The sequence below is a fragment of the Sitophilus oryzae genome, unplaced genomic scaffold (assembly GCF_002938485.1).
Source record: "Sitophilus oryzae breed Bouriz unplaced genomic scaffold, Soryzae_2.0 scaffold_213_pilon_pilon, whole genome shotgun sequence".
In the NCBI taxonomy this organism is placed as follows: Eukaryota; Metazoa; Arthropoda; class Insecta; order Coleoptera; family Curculionidae; genus Sitophilus; species Sitophilus oryzae.
Genome location: NW_022146767.1, coordinates 412,559 through 430,817, shown reverse-complemented (window position 1 = coordinate 430,817; position 18,259 = coordinate 412,559). Strand labels below are relative to the sequence as shown.

General features: G+C 30.0%; 2 protein-coding genes across 2 annotated transcripts; one reads left to right on the top strand and one right to left on the bottom strand.

The window, feature by feature from the left end:
- The first annotated feature begins 108 nt into the window (after positions 1-108).
- LOC115884209 (serine/threonine-protein phosphatase 2A catalytic subunit beta isoform) lies at positions 109-10,121 on the top strand. Its single transcript, XM_030902710.1, has 6 exons — positions 109-259; positions 530-649; positions 1,033-1,494; positions 4,775-4,926; positions 5,428-5,568; positions 9,682-10,121. The coding sequence occupies exons 1-6, from the start codon at positions 173-175 to the stop codon at positions 9,752-9,754; spliced, it is 1,035 nt and encodes a 344-aa protein (XP_030758570.1). The 5' UTR covers positions 109-172; the 3' UTR covers positions 9,755-10,121.
- Positions 10,122-14,366: 4,245 nt separating this feature from the next.
- Positions 14,367-17,584, bottom strand: LOC115884204 (tudor and KH domain-containing protein homolog). Its single transcript, XM_030902701.1, has 8 exons — positions 17,305-17,584; positions 16,807-17,020; positions 16,458-16,749; positions 16,215-16,397; positions 15,943-16,159; positions 15,717-15,889; positions 15,516-15,665; positions 14,367-15,460 (listed from the first exon to the last, which is right to left on the bottom strand). The coding sequence occupies exons 1-8, from the start codon at positions 17,307-17,309 to the stop codon at positions 15,306-15,308; spliced, it is 1,389 nt and encodes a 462-aa protein (XP_030758561.1). The 5' UTR covers positions 17,310-17,584; the 3' UTR covers positions 14,367-15,305.
- Positions 17,585-18,259: the final 675 nt, after the last annotated feature.

Genomic DNA, 18,259 nt, shown 5'->3' with positions numbered 1-18,259 from the left:
CAACTGAAAACCATCTGAAAACTAACATTTTTCGTTATTATTGTATATTTCGTAAATAGGTGTTAATTATTGCGGAATTAAAAAAAAAACTTTTTTAAATTTAATTACCTTTTACACGTGTAAAAATGTTGACGTTAAATGTCAGTAAACTTGCGTCCACAGAAAGAACAAAATGAAAGCAACAACCTCTCCAAAGTTAAATAAACTGTTCATTTCTAAGCAAAATGAATTTCAGGATATTCAAAGTAAAGCTGAGCAGGTAATTTGCCAAGAAATAAATTATTAAAATCTAATTGTTGCGCTCATTTAAATTTACCGCGTAGATATCAATTGACGCACTTGTATCGCACTTGCGCATACGTTTCTATAAATTAGTCAAAAATCTATGAAACGCCGCCATTTTGCATTGTTGTTTTATGGTGAACAAAAAGTACATTAATGGTGTTCGTATAGCTTTAGAATTAGATATTACCTTATAAAATTTACTTAAATACCTTCTAAAATAATTTATTAACCATTTGAACAAAAGGGGCTTATTAATATGGCGATTGACGAAAAGGCATCATGTAAGGAGTTGGACCAGTGGATTGAACAACTAAACGATTGCAACCAATTAACGGAAAATCAAGTGAAGACCCTATGTGATAAGGTAATCAATCATTCTATAGTTCTTGAATGTTTAAAGTCGAGATTTTGTTAAAAATCTCAACACCAGCCAGAAAAATCAGATATATTGAAACCTATTTTTAATAATGATTGTTAGCTGATACTGATATTTCCTTAATTTCAATAGTGTCCTGTCAAACATGGATCTTTAATAGTTATATTATTTTAATTTCATATACATACCTACTGGTTTATAAAATGTATTCATAATGAAACCTAAATAACTGAAGCCTTGTAAATGGATGCTGCCCAGTCTAAATTTAAATGTCTTGATATCTAATTTAGAGGCACTTTTAAAATAGAAAGTGTGTTAGGAGCAGTTTATAAATAATAGTTTAAGTATTGAACGAAATTCTTTTTTTATAGGCTAAAGAAATATTGTCCAAGGAATCCAATGTACAGGAAGTAAAATGTCCAGTCACAGTATGTGGAGATGTACATGGTCAATTCCATGACTTGATGGAATTGTTCAGAATAGGCGGACGAAGTCCTGACACAAACTACCTGTTTATGGGAGATTATGTCGATCGTGGATATTATTCAGTAGAGACAGTCACATTGTTAGTAGCTTTAAAGGTTCGGTATAAGGAGAGAATTACAATTCTAAGGGGCAATCATGAGTCCAGACAAATTACTCAAGTATATGGCTTCTACGATGAATGTCTCCGAAAATATGGAAATGCAAATGTTTGGAAATTTTTCACTGATTTGTTCGACTACTTGCCACTGACAGCTCTAGTTGATGGTCAAATATTCTGTTTGCATGGTGGGTTAAGTCCCAGCATTGACACTTTGGACCATATTCGTGCATTGGATCGTTTACAAGAGGTAAGTTCATTTTATTTTTCAGTCTTTATTTTTTTTATTTCAAGTAAATCTTGAATAAAGATTGATAAAGGTAAGAATTGAGTGACTAATAGCAAAACAATATTTTTGTTATTTCATTACACTTGTTTCTAAATTTGCACTTCATTATCATAGTCGTTAAGTGAATGATTCAGTATTAGATTAGTAATTTTTTAACATATTTAAACTTTTTTTTTGAATAAAACATTTAAATTGAATACAATGATATAGATATGTCCTGAATTTTTATTTTTTCAATTGTACCTTCTAAGTGAGTCAATGTCATTGAAAGATAGTAGGTACTGATTGTTTTTATCAATGTGTAATATATTTACTACTTAATTATGTACTTCCTACTACAAACTACAAATATTAGTAATCTTACTACTAATATAAATGTGCAATGTACTTCTACTACAAAAAATATACTATAACTTACTACTATTCTAAAAAAATTATCAAAATTTTCTGCAACTAAGTACCTATTTGGTTTTTACTTTGTATCTCTTAAATTTATAAATGGATTGATTTAAATATTGGCAAATTATTAATTTCATTAAAATAGAAATGAAAAATGAGTCTTTAACTCAGAGTTTTATGATTCATCATCTTTAACCCAAGACAGCTAGAACTAAAATTTGTATTACAATTATAATTTGATTTATATATTTTTTTACACTAGTTCTTAAATGTAATCAATAGGTATAGTTTCTTCACTCAGTAGAATGCTATAAGTTCCCATTCATTATTAAACATCACATGTTCTAATTTATACCATCTATTATCCATTACTCTTAAATTCTTGTGGTAGAAAAATATGTCAGTGTTTTTGAATTTTCTCACGTTTTCCAAAACATGTTCAAATATTTGCATGTAAAGTGTCAATTTTTTAAACTTATTGAAAAGTTGGAAAGGTCAACAAAAGTTAGTAAAATCTGTCAATGTTTTGAATTTTCTCACGTTTTCCAAAACATGTTCAAATATTTGCATGTAAAGTGTCAATTTTTTAAACTTATTGAAAAGTTAGAAAGGTCAACCTGCTACAGTACAGGGTGAGTCTTAAATCCACCCCAGAGACACGTCTATGGGTTTTTTTTGATGAGAAAAATGAAAATTTTTTATTTTAAAAAAAAGTTTAGAAATTTTTTAAATTTTAGTTATAAAATATAATACCTATCTTGATAATATGGCAGCATAGGTAGTAGATTAAATTTGCAAGAAAACCTAGAGAAGATCCAGTGGTTCTCAAAATTTGAGAAAAAAATATATTTTTTTTTATTTTCAAAGTATGTAAAGGGGCGTCCAGACCGGATGAGCGAGCAGGAGCGAGCAAGAATTCGGGTATGTTCTATGGGAACGCTTAACTGGTGTGGACGGCTCTGCGGGCGAGCGAATGATTGCTTGCTCGCGCTCGACGCTATTCCACGTCGTGTCGGTACATCAAAGAAAATTCGCGCTATTTCACGTTCGGTTTGAACGGGATTTTGTTTACCACATTTGCGATCGAATATCAAAAATGGAATGGCCGAATGAAGTTGTTTTAGAACTAATATAGGAGTACAAAAATCGCCAAGACCAGTAAGGTTACAGCTAGCCTTTCTCTAGGTGAAATTGCTTTTCGGTAATTGGTATCACTTTTCATTATTTTTATGTCAATTAAATCTAATAAGGTATTAAAATCTGTAAGTGACATCCGACAAAAGTTCTTAAATTTTCCAGAATCTTCTGTTTCAACATCGTTTAGTAAATTGTTACCACCATGAGAAACTCGATTTTTAAAAAGAGTTATGTTCCACCATCTCAACGATCAACGCCGAACATACAAATAATCGCTAGGTCTGGACGGAAGCAGATCATGTGCTCGAGAGCAGCAGAAATCATGAGCGAATTTGAATAAATGTTTGCTCGCGCTTGTTACTGCTCGCTCATCTGGTCTGGACGCCCCTTAATATTTCCTCTGTTATTTTGGCCTTATTTGAAAAATGGTAAAGAGAAAAGAGAAAATATGTTTCTTTTATCGAGATCTACTGGTCCTGAAAATATTTCCATTTATTTAAGACTCGCCCTGTATAATATAATACATAATCTTTTCTGAAACGACCTTTTACAAAACAAGTCTGTGTCAATGACATTTAGTTGTAGTGCAAAAAGTATAGTCTAACAAAATATGTTTATATAACAGTGACAGTTCTATCAGTTTAATTAAAAAGTGAATTATGTTTTCTGTCATTTTCTGTATGTCTTGTGTTCATGGCCCATACAAAATAACATAATGTCCTAATTTATACTTTGTCGTTTCTGTCTGAACTAAGATCATTTTTACATTAAATTTTCTACACATTTAAACCTTTTTTTTTAAATGAATAGTTTGGTAACTATTGATGCTTTTCAACTAGTATTATATCATGTTAGTCTTCTTCATAAGTAATCATACTAAAATTGATTAAACTACTTGGTATCTACAGGGTGAGTTGAAAATAGTTAAATCCACTTCTTTATATAGTACGAGAGCTAGCAACGTCGGAAAAACAAGTATTTTAAGACGTCTGCTCATTGATATATCTTTTACTATGCTCTCTGGAACAGCATGCGGCCCGTTTGGCTGCCGGTAAACGTTGCGTTCCCTACTGCGCATTGAAAGAAGATCCTATATTTTTATTAGTCCTTTAAATCCTAGTATTGAATATAAATCGAACATGTCTCCATAGCGCAGTGCGTAGAATTTCCGACCACGAACCGATGATTCATAGTTCGAATCCGTTTTTTTAGACTTTTTTATTTTATTTTCGTTTATATTCTGATAATAAAGTATTAAATATTTGTTTTTTTTTTAATTACCAGAATTATTTAATACTTTACTATCAGAATATAAACGAAAATAAAATAAAAGTCTTTGACCTGACCCGGATTCGAACTCTCAATCATCGATTCTTGGTCGGAAACTCTAGGCACTGAGCTATGGAGACATATTCGATTTATATTCAATACTAGAATTTATAGAACTAAATTAATAAAAAATATAGGACCTTCTTCCGATGCGCAGTAGTGAACGCAACGGGTATCGGAAGCCAGACGGGCCGCATGCTGTTCCAGAGAGCATAGTAAAAGATATATCAAAGAGCCAGACGTCTTTAAATACTTTCTCGAAAACGTTGCTAGCTCTTAGACTAATAAGGGAATAGACCAAACTAGTTGAAATATGTTTTCCACAAAAACTAGTTATTTATATGTTTTTTAATAATTAATCAATGGTTCCTTTTAGGTACCTCATGAAGGACCAATGTGTGACCTTTTGTGGTCCGATCCTGATGACCGCGGTGGATGGGGCATCAGTCCTCGAGGTGCGGGATACACTTTTGGACAAGACATCTCTGAAACCTTTAATCATTCTAATGGATTAACCTTAGTTTCGAGGTATGTTCAAGAAACTATTTTTTTGTAATTATTCCTACAGTTGGAGGTTGGAACTTCTGTTGTTACAACTTACAACAGCAAAATAAAATACTAATTCACCACAATATACCAAAGCACGACTTTTAACAATGGACGCGCGTTTCGTTAACCATTTTAGCGTCACCTACAGATGATTAAAACTAAACTAATATCTACAAATTGAGAGTTTATATAGGCGCTCGGTTGGTACGTCAAAATTAGCCATGCAAGTCAAAATCAATCCAGCATAACAATTAATTATCTAGACTAGTTAAAATTGATCTTCTAGTTTTCCTAACATATTTTTGATTACAATCCTTACATGAAATTTCATAAATACCTGACCTTTCCAGTGGAGGTGTTTTGTCTTTAGGATAACAATGACAGTTTTGAAATTAATATAAGTGGTGAATTTAGTGTCTTATTTTGCTTTTTTCTGTATTTTTAAAAGTTATTTTAAATCATTTTTTATATGATTTGCAGGGCCCATCAGCTGGTTATGGAAGGTTATAATTGGTGTCACGATAGGAACGTCGTTACTATTTTTAGTGCTCCAAATTATTGTTATCGTTGCGGAAATCAAGCTGCTATTATGGAATTAGACGACGCCCTCAAGTATTCTTTGTAAGTACCAATACATTTTACCATATTTTTTATCCAGCCATAAAAAGACTTATTTTTAACATCTACCTTTACTTATTTTTCTTTCATGGAAGCAGAGGAATATTTAGAAATAATTAATTATTATTAATTAAAGAGAATTGTGACCTTATTTAAATACATACTAATTTAGGACACGGATATTTGTTTTGAAATGACTGGTTGGGTAAACTTTGTTGTATTTAATATTGATAAGATAATTTGGGGTATTTATTTTGGTAGTTTGCATAAACCTTTCTATTTTTCTTATAATTTACGCATTGAATAAAAAAAAGACCAAGGAAGGAGTATAGTAATAAAATTAACCCCGTCGCGAAGGTACTTTTTTTGGTTTATATATGGCGTTCTATTTTTTTAAACCTGTTAAAATATAGGGTCGATGTAGTAATTTGTTAGTTTTGTCATAATATTTATTGAATCAGTCTTTGAATAAAAATATTAAGGAAACAGCATATCAAAAATCATAGATCGAACGCAACGGGGTTCTAGAAATGCCAACTTAAATTCCGGTTAATCAGTGCCATTCTTTGAATAAAAAGATTAAGGAAGGATACCATTCATGTATTCATGCCAAGAATCGGTAAACCTAATAGGACTGCTCATTCAGCCAAAAGTGTCCGCCATGCGAAAACTACTCGCTTTGTGACGTCATTGTAGTCCTTGTCATGGTTATTGGTCCTTATCCGGCAACCAATAATACACACGTGCATTATTAGTTGCCGAATGCAAAACGTTCATTATTTAGTTTATTTATTTAAACACCTTATATGTATGCAGTATAGAAAATTAACTGTATAAATCGTATTAAATACTCAGATAATGCATTTTTAAGAACAGCAGTTCCCAACATCACCTTTTGCCAGCATTCTTTTTAGGTACTTCCATATTTTGCTTTAAAATAATTAATAAACAATATCGTAGGCACTTAGTAAGCACTTTGTCACAATCCACAACACAAAATGAACGCATTTATACACTATAGCTCTAAAAACTTTAAAGACACCTTTTTCACATTTAAAATTGACAAAATAATTAACTCAAAATTTCTCAGCTGTTATTTTTATAAGTTTACCATAGGCAACTAAAAATACACACTATCATGACAAGGACTACAATGACGTCACAACTGTCAGCTGAAGCGCGGGAAGAGGCGAACGTACGTCTTATGAGGATGAGCAATCCTATTAGTTTACAGTTCTTGGGTATCCTTGACAGTTCTGTTGACACATTTTGGACATTCATTTGACACATTTCAATTTGATTTTTTTTAAAGAACAAATCTTTATTAAACCAACAAACTATTACAGTTTACAAAGGTTTTTCCTATAACTAAACAACGTATAAGTAATTAACTAAATGTAAAGGTACAAGTCTTTTAGTGCTAGTTATATCTTGAATATCACAAATGGAGAATGTGAGCGAGCAATAGGATAACTAAGTAACTTATTATTAAAATATGTTTTTTTTTAAAAAGGGGAAAGTATTAAAAAAAGATAATAATAAAAACCAGGTTGAAACTATGTTGAAATGGGCTGAAAAGTTTTAATATATTTTTTTAACAATAATTAAAGTGTTTTTTTATCTATCTTACTTTAATATAATCTACTTTAATTTTTTTTGTATTTAATTGTTTTAAGCTGTTAGGTAAATTGTTATACATACTTATGCCTTTAAATAATATAGAGTTAGCACCAGTATTATTCCTTGGTCTTAATGGTTCTATTTGACTACAGTTCCTAGTATTATGAGTATGTACATTCGTTCTTTTGTTAAATGTTGTTATTAGATGTCTATCTAATTTTATAGTTTGATGAATGATTGAGCAAGTTTGTATACTATAAATATTTTGCAGGGATCTGATTTTATATTTTTGAAAGAGCTGGGAAGTTGGAAAAGTTTTTGGCAAATGGTACATATTTTTAATTGCTTTTTTATGGCGCATTATTAAAGGTTTTATAAATTTCTTTTTCGTTGGGAACCAAATTGCTGTTGGTATTGTAGTTGACTTTGTATTAAGGAGAAAAATAATGGTCTCAAAAACTTTTCAGGCACAAGGTATCTAATTTTTTTAAAAATTCCGATAGGACCTCTTTGTTCTTAGCATGTCAATGTGACATTGCCACATGAGGATCTCATCAATCCATTGCCCCAGATACTTTATTGATTTACTATACTGAAGAGTTCTACTTTGGTCAATGACTAGGTCTTCAGTGTTAGTTGGTTTTTTATTTGAAAGAAAGATGTAGCTTGATTTTCCTATGTTTAAACTAAGCTTGTGAGAGTCCAGCCAGCTTAATACAAGCTGTAGGTCTTTTTTGATTAGAGATTTTAAAGTGTCAAAGGATTGTCCAAAATAGATTATAGTCTGTCCAACCAGAAGATCCTTGACAGTGATAGATGTGTCTGTCATTTTAATTTCAAAGTAGTTTATTTTATTTTACAAAGAAATAAGTTGGTACAACTGGAACGCATAGCAGGAAATATTTAAAATTTGACTGACAGGATGACAAGTGATTACTTCAAAATATTGTGAAAAAAACTGTATAAAACTGAAAAAATGTAATCGAGTTATTTTATTTAATAAAACCGGTATGTGTTAATACAAAACAAACAAGAACAAGACACTACATACCAAAAAAATATAAAAAAGAACTATTTTTTACTTTCAGGCTTTATGAAACTACCCGCATTTATGATTATATTTATCAATATAACTTATGTAGATACAAATTTGTAATATTCCACAGGAATAAATAAAACAACATAGGTAAATAAAACAAACTATTTTATTAATAATAACACCTACCAAATGTTATACCTTAAAGGTTGATTAATTAACTTTAATCTTAATTTTTTTAAACCAGTACCTTTTGACATTATTTTTCTGCAGTACTAAAATCCATTATTTACCTATCGTGTGATGTCGATATTTTACAGCTACTCCAGTTTTTAGTATGTGTTTAGTTTGATCCTTCTACCATATACGAGATGCACTTATCTACGACGAGATGGTATACAAACTTTAACGATGGGGTGTATAAGACTTTCTGCCTGGGCAGCGAGTATTAACCATAAACTGTGCTCTGGGTCTACAGTTAATTTTCACTCGATTTTTCCTCCACTTGACTTCAAAAGACACAAAACACACGTAATAATACGAATCAAAATGCATCATCTTCCAAAACGCAGGGTATTCAACAAAAGTTGACACAAAATTATAACCTATAATTTGGCAAGACTTTGACAAGCGTCAAAAATGACAAAAATCTAAAGGCGAGTTCATACGCATCGGCGTCCATTTATCGTTCATCGTTCCGTCAAACCAATAAAATTGAAATATGATCTGTCATTTTTAAATAAACCAATAAAACTGGTTAAAAACAACAAGACACGACGCATGACGGATTTATATTTAAACCCATCCATAGATAACTTAAAAATTATTAGAAACTTTTTTTAGTAAAATAAATAGATTGGTATGGGACGTCATCTGCTTTTCTTCTGTCATCGTCTGTCGAAATCTTACCTGAGAAAAAAAACAGAGTATAATAGAGTTGTTAACTGTTTAATTACCTATATAATTTATATAATTAATAACTGTTTATTTACCTATGAAACGTAACTCCTGGCTTTTTCTTATCGCTACGGCTTTTACACTTGAAAGCTGAACAACTAATACCGTTGTAATAAAGTTTATACGAAGTTCACTACACACAAACTATTAAAAATCGCTAAAATTGTCGCTGGTGACCAGCTGATGACTCATTCGTTGCCATCAAAAGAATGGCGTCTAAGGTCACAAATTCTGCTGCAGCCCGTATATGGGCGTTACATGTCCTTATATTCTTTAGTCATTGATTAACCGTGATATAGCCGAGGACCGCCGCTTCGGATTCCACGTAAACAGAATAGACCTAGGGCTTGACCTCGCCAAAATAATCATCGTTTGTCATTTCCCAGCCATCTTTGACACCGTTTTTTTTTTCGATCGTATAGTATTTTACACGGAAAAAACTAGTTTTTAGGTTTTTACTCGACCTACTCAGCTTTAAAACTAACGTTGTGTTTTTGTTTCAGCTTACAGTTCGATCCAGCACCGAGACGCGGGGAACCCCACGTGACTCGCCGAACTCCCGACTATTTCCTGTAATTTTTCATATTTGTCAATCGTAATAATAATATCATAAAAAACAAAATGCTTAGATTATATTGTATATGTTATCAATTATAAAAGATAGCGCATGCCGAGTAGCGCGCGTTCTGTAAACTGTTATGGGAAACTAAATTTAGCGAAGAAAACAAAACTATTAAAATAACTTTAATACAAAAAAATACGGACATAATTATTTGAAACGTGTAATTTATCGATTTTTTCATTTTTGTCAACTTTCTCGCATAGACGACGGATCCAGGTAACGTTGTTCTTTTATACATTGTAAATTGTCTTTTTCTGTACTGATTATTTGATTTATATAGAATAAAGCTCTGAAAACCCGATACATCGTATAATACAGGTAGTTGTTTTTTTCTTTTCTATTTTCGGGGTGGGGAACAATATGGTAATTGTCAGGATTTTTTTTTAAAGAAAAAAAACTCCTATGACAAAAAATTACCATAAATTCCAGATTAATAATAATATTGTAATGCCCAGGACATTTATAAAGTCCTTTTTTAAAGGGCGTATATTATTGAAAATGCTTTTAAAATCTTTTGTAAATATTTTGTATTTTTAGAATTTGCGCATACGTAACAAGAAAATTTAACGTACCTAGATATAATTATATTTTTATTAAATCCAAAATAAAAAGGTTAATTTTTTTTGTTTCTAGATATAATTCCTTATTCTGAAATATTTAGTTCTTGTTTTTATATATTATAGATTATATAGCATGATCGAAACATAACATGGTATAAAAAGAAATAAACAGAAAAATAAATGTCTTTTTGTTTGGACTTTTTTTTCATTTATTATTTTATACTAGGATCAGTAAGTTTGGGTTTTGGTCGAGATTTTCCTATGTAACAAGATTCCAATGCATTTATAATGTATTGAACAAAGAGAGAAGTGTAAAAAACGTTGCCAAACGTATGAAATAAACCGAGAAACAGTGCACATTGCTAAGAGACGTGAAAGGTGATATGGCAGTTTCGTCACGTTGGACAGAGTCACGCCGCATAAACATAAAATTTAAATCCAGTACTCTAGGGCAGGGTGTATTTAATTATGTCTCATTATACTTTATTTGTTTATGTCGTAATTTTCCTTATACAGTCAGATGCAATAAAAACGCAACGGAGACATTTTTGGTCAAATTTAAAGCCTAATATTTTTGTTATTTTTAGCGCTATTTTTATGAATTTTTTAGCAAACTGTGTATTCAGTATATAAGTAATTGTGCACAGCGCCTGACCGGCCCAGTTATTACGCTGTTTAAACGGGAGTTTATTTTTACGCACAAGAAAATTTACTCGTTTGCTCATAGTCATAAAAACAATTTTCGTACCACGAATTAGGGACAAGATTTTTATCTGTATACTTATAGGATACCTAATCTGTGATACTACTATGATCTCAACTCAAAATTGTAACTACGTTGTCCGAATCACCTAAAGATCACTTAAGCAAAAAAGGTTACAAGACAACGTTTATTCGACGTCGCAGAAGCTTTTACTTTGTTGTAGTACTAGTTCAACGTCGGCACAACGTTACAACAACGTTTACATTTATTTTAATACCCAAGGTACGGAGCTAACTATTTTTTGTAACTAATCCAACGTTGTGTTTAGTAAACAAAGTCGTGAAAATGCTACTTGGGCGACCCAATAGCAAGACTTGTCAGCGCGGTAATTTTTTACAAATCATTTCCTCCACTACGATGTTTCAAATCTGTGATCATTTACAATAATAAATATTTCTAACAATTAACTTTGTAGTGTTTAAATAATCTTGGGTGAATAAAATACATGTTTAGGTAAAAACATTAACTTTATTTAAAAAAAAAACTCTTAAAACGCTACACGAAAGATAACTCTTCTTAAAAAAATAAATAATACTAAGTTCTGGAGTAAAGTGAAATAAAAAAAAAGATGCGAATTACGTTTCAATATTTTTAACTTAGAAAATTAACCAGCAGTCAACTATTTTTGGGGTATTTGATAAGTATTCTAAAGTAGCCTTATGATCAGTGGCGCAACGCGCAACTAGAGGGGGCTAGGTGGTGCTTTGCCCATCCCATCAATATTATCTTTTAAGTGAGCTGAGCCCCCTAAAAGTCGGTGTCTAGTTGCGCCATGATTATAACATTTTATGATCAAGTTACATTGAGAGTAAAACAATTCTAATGTAAATTTCCATCACAATTTTTTATCTGTCAATCCTACAAAACACTTCTTGATCGTAAAATTTTTTGCATCACTTTGTTAGCGACTATTGGTATTGCCAGTTGTATGATTTTAGCGTGTTTTTGGGAATATTAAAAAAAACATAATTTACGAAGTAAAAAAAGGTTAACCTGGTACACACTACTGGTTGAGTCTTAAAAAAGTGCAAATATTTAAGGTGTAGTGTATTTCAACTCCAGAAACACTATGAGGTTTTTTCTGGAAAAAAAATTTGAAAATTTGAAATTTTTTGAGTTTTGAGAAACATTTTTTTAGTTAAAAAATATAATTTCTTGAAATTTGTCAACATAGGTAGTAGATTAAATTTTACAAGAAAGAAAACCCAGAAAAGATCCAGTGGTTCACAAAATTTAAACAAAAAATCATTTTTTTTGGAAATTTTCAAAGTAAAATAACTTGGTTATTTTGGACTTACTTGAAAACCGTTAAAGAGGAAATATGTTTCTTTTATTTTTTATTTAGCCCTGAAAATGTTTACACCTAATTAAGACTCGCCCTGTATAATTCTGAATATAAATTATAAAAAACTTCTCAGCACGGTGTATGTAATATGTAAAGGTGCGTTCACCCCGGCTGCGCCACGCAAATCATTTTTTTAACATATACTTTTGTGCGCGCTAAAAAAATACACTTTTCAAGTACAGGGTGAGTCAACGATAGAGTAAAGTCCATTATTTCATTTGTTTCAAGGTTTACAAAAAAATATTAAATATAAAAGTTATAGGGACGGTTAAGATACACATGTTAAAATTATTATAGAGTATACAGGGTGCTTCAAAAAAGTGTAGCGAATATAACATATGTTTTTTTAAATGCAACACCCTGTTTTTTATTTTATTTTTAGATTGTGCGTAAAATTCCATAACTTTTTTATATATAATGTTATATACCTAAAATTAATAGTTTTTGTAATATTTAAATTTGTTTAAACAAATGTTAGATTGCAGTGTGATAAAAAATTATCAGTGATGGCATTGTTTCTGAAGTGGGACAACTAAAATTTGGTAGGAGAATTTAATAGAGATATAGAAAAAGACCTATGGAAAGCTATTTTAGTTAGATACTACAGGGTGTTCAAAATATATTTATGAATTTCAACTACTTAAAATTAAGAAATTTCAAATTTTTTAAATAGTACACCCTATATATTATTATTTTTTCTGATAGATTTTACAAAACTCTTCAACTTTTATTAAGTATGTCTTATACCTATCTTTAATAATTTCCGATTTATTCCAATTTTTTCTATTTTTACCCATATTTTTAATACAATTACGCTATAACATCATAGTTACCATGACGAAAAGTAATAATTATCAAAATTTCTTGTCTGTTAAGCAAGTTAAGAACAAAATTTATATTTTAGTTTAATTTGTTGTAATAAGTATAAATGGTAGAGATAATAGTTACAGATTTTCCTGAAATGAATTAGTCAATGTGACTGATACACACGAACAAGCCAAGAAAAACATATTTTTTGGTTCAATATGGTTCAGTACTATATATTATATAGTACTTTGCTTTTTTACTACGTACTGTATTACTGCGTACTATATATTATATACTTTTTTGCTTTGCTACTTTGCTTGCGTCTAGTATTGCCTTAATCTGTGGCTATTCGCCCCGACGGAAAATCCAAGTGTCATCTTTCATAATATAGAAATATACCAAGCAATTCACGACTGCGATTTTAATTTATTTGAGTAAATTAACTAATTTTAACAAATACCAGCAATTATAACTAATTATTAAGGTACTTGTTAAAGATAAGTAATAAATAGTTTGTTTTATCATGGCAACTATGCAACTATGATTTTATAGGGTAATTGTATTAAACATATGGGTAAAAATAGAAAAAATTGGAATAAATCGCGAACTATTAAAAATAGGTATATGACATAATTAATAAAAGTTGAAGAGTTTTGTAAAATCTATTAGAAAAAATAATAATATATAGGGTGTCCCATTTAAAAAAGTTGAGATTTTTTTAATTTTAAATAGTTGAAATTCATAAATATATTTTGAACACCCTGTATCATTTAGCTAAAATATCTTTACATATATCTTTTTTTTTCATCTCTTCAGAAACAATGGCACCATTGACAATTTTTTACCACACTGTAATTTAACATTTGTTTAAACAAATGGAACTATCACAAAAAGTATTAATTTTAGGTATATAACAATATATATAAAAAAGTTATGAAATTTTACGCAGAATCTAAAAATAAAATAAAAAATAGGGTATTGCATTTAAAAAAGCATATGTTATATTCGCCACACTTTTTTGAAACACCTTGTATACTCTAGAATAATTTTAAAATGTGTATCTTAACCTTCCCTATAACTTTTATGTTTAAATTTTTTTTGTAAACCGCGAAACAAAAGAGATAATGGACTTTACTCTATCGTTGACTCACCCTGTACATATTAAAAAATGTTTCGCGCGGAACGGCGCAGCCGCAGCCGGTGTGAACGCACCTTAAGAAAATTGTAATTACTTTAAAAGGAATTTTCTAACTTAACACCATACAACGAATTTTCTGTATATTTATGAAATTTGGAAACACTGTACATTCACAGGACCAAAATCCAAAGTATATGGCCAAAAACCTATTTCTGTATGTAAATAAATGTTTCCTAAACTCCTAACTTGATACTAACAAATTAGCATATAATCGTAAAATATTAACATTTTCAATAAACCAAATCAATTTTTATTCTCTCCATATTATACAGTGTCTCCATAAAGTCAGCATACAGTGGAACCCTTTGTTACTCGTTTAGTTAATTCTTCCTTGGAAGACTACTTTTAGAATATTAATTTAAAGAATTATAAAATTTAATATTTTCCAAAAATTAACTTTGCCAATTTTATAATTTTTTTCCTCTCTGATATCAGCTTTATGTACGACAGTGTAGAATAATATGGCAACCCTGTAGATAGCGGCTTATCGAAACTTATCAGATCAAAACAGATTTAATAATTATTTACACAGGACTTAACAAAAGACAACCAAGTTATTTCTCTATATACAGAAAAAACGACATTTCCATATCTAAACAGGGATTTTTAATCATATAATTAAGATTTATTTTTATATCCCCATTTTAACAGGTACAATAAAATATAGCCATATTTCATCATGGAAATACAATAATGGTTCTCCTTAAAGGATATATTCATAATATATAAAAAATCATGCATTTTCTATGAACTACAGTCTTGCCATGTAAAGCTTAAGTAGATGTTAAATGTGTAATTAAAATCACCTTCATTGCATCAACTCACTGATTTTTTAAGTACTACTTGCCACACTTATGTTACTTGTGCTTGTCGTTCGGCTGCTCGATCTCAAGTCTGAACCTTTCTTAAATATGGCAAAGCCTCCTTTGACTAATTCCTGTGCCACATCAACGTCTTGCTCGTTTGAAACGTTATATAAATCGATACCTGAAAAATAATGTTTTTTGGAAAATTTCCCTAAATAAAAACTGAGATAAAACACCTGGCACTGGAGAACCTTCCCTTTTAGCTCTTGTTTTCTCTTTTATTGAATATCCATTTATTCGGGCTGATAGCTTAGTCCATTGAGCCACATGAGACAATTCCTCAAAACGATCTATAGCTTCCTCAGACCATTTTTCTCCTACAGGATCTAAAAAAAATGTTTATATATTTCTATACATACAGTTAAAGAAGAACCTACCAATTCGAGCTAAGAAACATTCAATAGCTTGAAAATGTAATCTAAGAAAATCAGTTCTTAGTTCGTACAAGTCTTTACAAGGCAGATAATCTGTATCTCCATAATCTACATAATAGAGTTTTGCTACTTTTTCATCTGATTTATATTTAGTTTCGAGAACCTCAGCTCTGTACCTAGAAAAAATTAAAATTATCATCTGTAATCTTTCTTTAATTTAAAGAACTACCATTTATTGTCGTACTGAAATACAGCTGCTACTAAATCACCATTGTTAATTTCATCTAAAACATGCTGAGCTCTGTTATCCAGTTTACCATAATATTCAGTCATTTCTTCAACTAGACAATCTAATTCTGTGGCTTTTGGTCCAACTATTTGTAACCAAAACTTTGATGGGTTTTCCATTGCTGATACATATACTTCAAATTGATTATCAGGCTGGCCTAAAGTAGTAAATACAATACTGGGAGATTTTCAAAATAAAAGAAAGCTTAATACCTGGTACTGGAGTTATTTTCTCATATTTTGGAGTTTCTACCTTTTTTACAACTTCAGGTGACCGTGCTGGTAATCTTGGTTCTCTCTTAGACAAACTCTCATGAATAACTTGCTGACAGAGCTGAGACTGTTCAACTACTTCCTCGATAAGTGATCTTGCTACATTAATTTGTTCCCTAGTTCCTATAAAACATTGTTACTTAATAATTAAATAAATAATATTGTGCAATATTCAAAACATACCCTTGATAACCATTCGTTTAGCTGTCACACCTTTCTCATCTTCTACTAGGGTTAATTTTGAACCCGAGAGGCTCCTAATTTCGTTAATTTTTTCTCCACCTCTTCCTATCACATTTTTAACACAGGCTATTGGAATCCATAAGTCTTCAGTTTCCAATACCGGTTGGTTAACAATAAAATCTTGAATTAAGTGGTATGCAACGTTACACGAATCTGCAGTGCCTCTTATGATACAAATCTTATCTTCTTCATCAACTCTGTCTTTAAAATTAATTTTTGTATTTGATTGTTCCTAAATTGAGAAGTTATATTATACAATACATAAACAACTGATAATAATATTGTATACTTCAACTTGTTTAATATTACTTCCATTTCGACCAATAAGACTTCTTACTACATTTTTTGGCACTTTAATTTCCATAGTTTTGAAATTCGTTTTATGAACATAGCCTTCGAGTAAATCATCTTCCTCTTCCTTTTTTAAAAACAGATATAACATATAGCTTGTAAATCCAAATGCAGAAAGTCCCAACACTAAGGTTAACGTTTTTGTAAAAGTTCTAAAAAATAGCTATTAGTTTATATTTCTTAAGAAACAACAAGTTGAGCAGAGATAATAGAATTAGTTAAGAAAGATATATCAAATGAATTCAATACAGTAATCCATTGCTGGTTAAAGAATAAAAAACACACACTAATTTAAGTGAAATATAACAATAATAGGTTTTCTAGGAAGTTTATGTAATAAATTAACACTATTTTTTCTTTCAACTTCTACTCTGATAAATTGCTTAAATGAATTTGTTAAGGTTAAGAAACAATATTTAAAAGAAGACATATTTACCTCATTATAACGGCTTAGATTTCTTTAATTAACACAGAAGGGCAGCATTTAGAAATAGACTTACTTCTGATTTAACAGTTTAAAAATAGACCACTATTTAAAAAATGTATTTTAAAAAAACGAAAACGTTTGACATGTGGATTGACAATTTTGATTTGACATCTGACCACAGAACACCACAGAACATCTGACGCATCGCAGATTCCTTTAACTGACCGCAAGAGTTCTTTTTGAATCATGTGATTTTTTACTAAAAAAAATCTGAGAAAAAAGTGGTTAATCAACGAGATCATGATTATTTTGTGTAACTATTTTTAGAAATTATCTTATCACTCACTGGCTTATGTTATTTTAGCATCGATTTTATAAAATACAAATCAAAATAAAATCAGAATATTTTATTGATAACGTTTATTATACTCTATATCTTCGGAAATGTTAAACAAAAATGTTATTTGTAATCAAATTAACATAGGAAATTAAGTGAAAGTAAATTACATTTATAAAATGTTAAATTTAAGTATTTATATAAACATTTATAACAGCACTAACATATGGGTTACAAAAATAAGTCGATATGTATTTTTTCTTGGAAAAATATGTTTTCTCTCATAACAATACAATATTTATATACAATATACAGACACGAATAAGTATATAGTATTTTACCATCTAATTTATACAAATAAAATGAAATAAGAGTATATAAAAAATTGTAAAAATGAATATTATCTTTACAATCACATATCACAACCCAAAATAAATAGGAAAATATTGCAGTTATCCATATAGAATACATATATTTCAAATCTTCGTGATTGCTCTTCATATTTTACTTGTCAATATGTGACTTTGTCGAAAAATAAAAACAAATCCGGAATAGACAATACATAATATAACAATATTACTAAAATTTAAGTACATAAAACAAGTCAGATAGATACTATAGGATACT

Bases quoted from the DNA above. Each gene is read 5' to 3' on its own strand.
- LOC115884209 (XM_030902710.1), top strand. From the start codon at position 173: ATGAAAGCAACAACCTCTCCAAAGTTAAATAAACTGTTCATTTCTAAG. The intron at 260-529 runs GTAATTTGCCAA...TTTGAACAAAAG, and splicing joins TTCAAAGTAAAGCTGAGCAG to GGGCTTATTAATATGGCGAT. The intron at 650-1,032 runs GTAATCAATCAT...CTTTTTTTATAG, and splicing joins TGAAGACCCTATGTGATAAG to GCTAAAGAAATATTGTCCAA.
- LOC115884204 (XM_030902701.1), bottom strand. The intron at 16,398-16,457 runs GTATGTTTTGAA...AATGTTTTATAG, and splicing joins TAAACGAATGGTTATCAAGG to GAACTAGGGAACAAATTAAT. The intron at 15,890-15,942 runs GTAGTTCTTTAA...AATTTTTTCTAG, and splicing joins TTTCAGTACGACAATAAATG to GTACAGAGCTGAGGTTCTCG.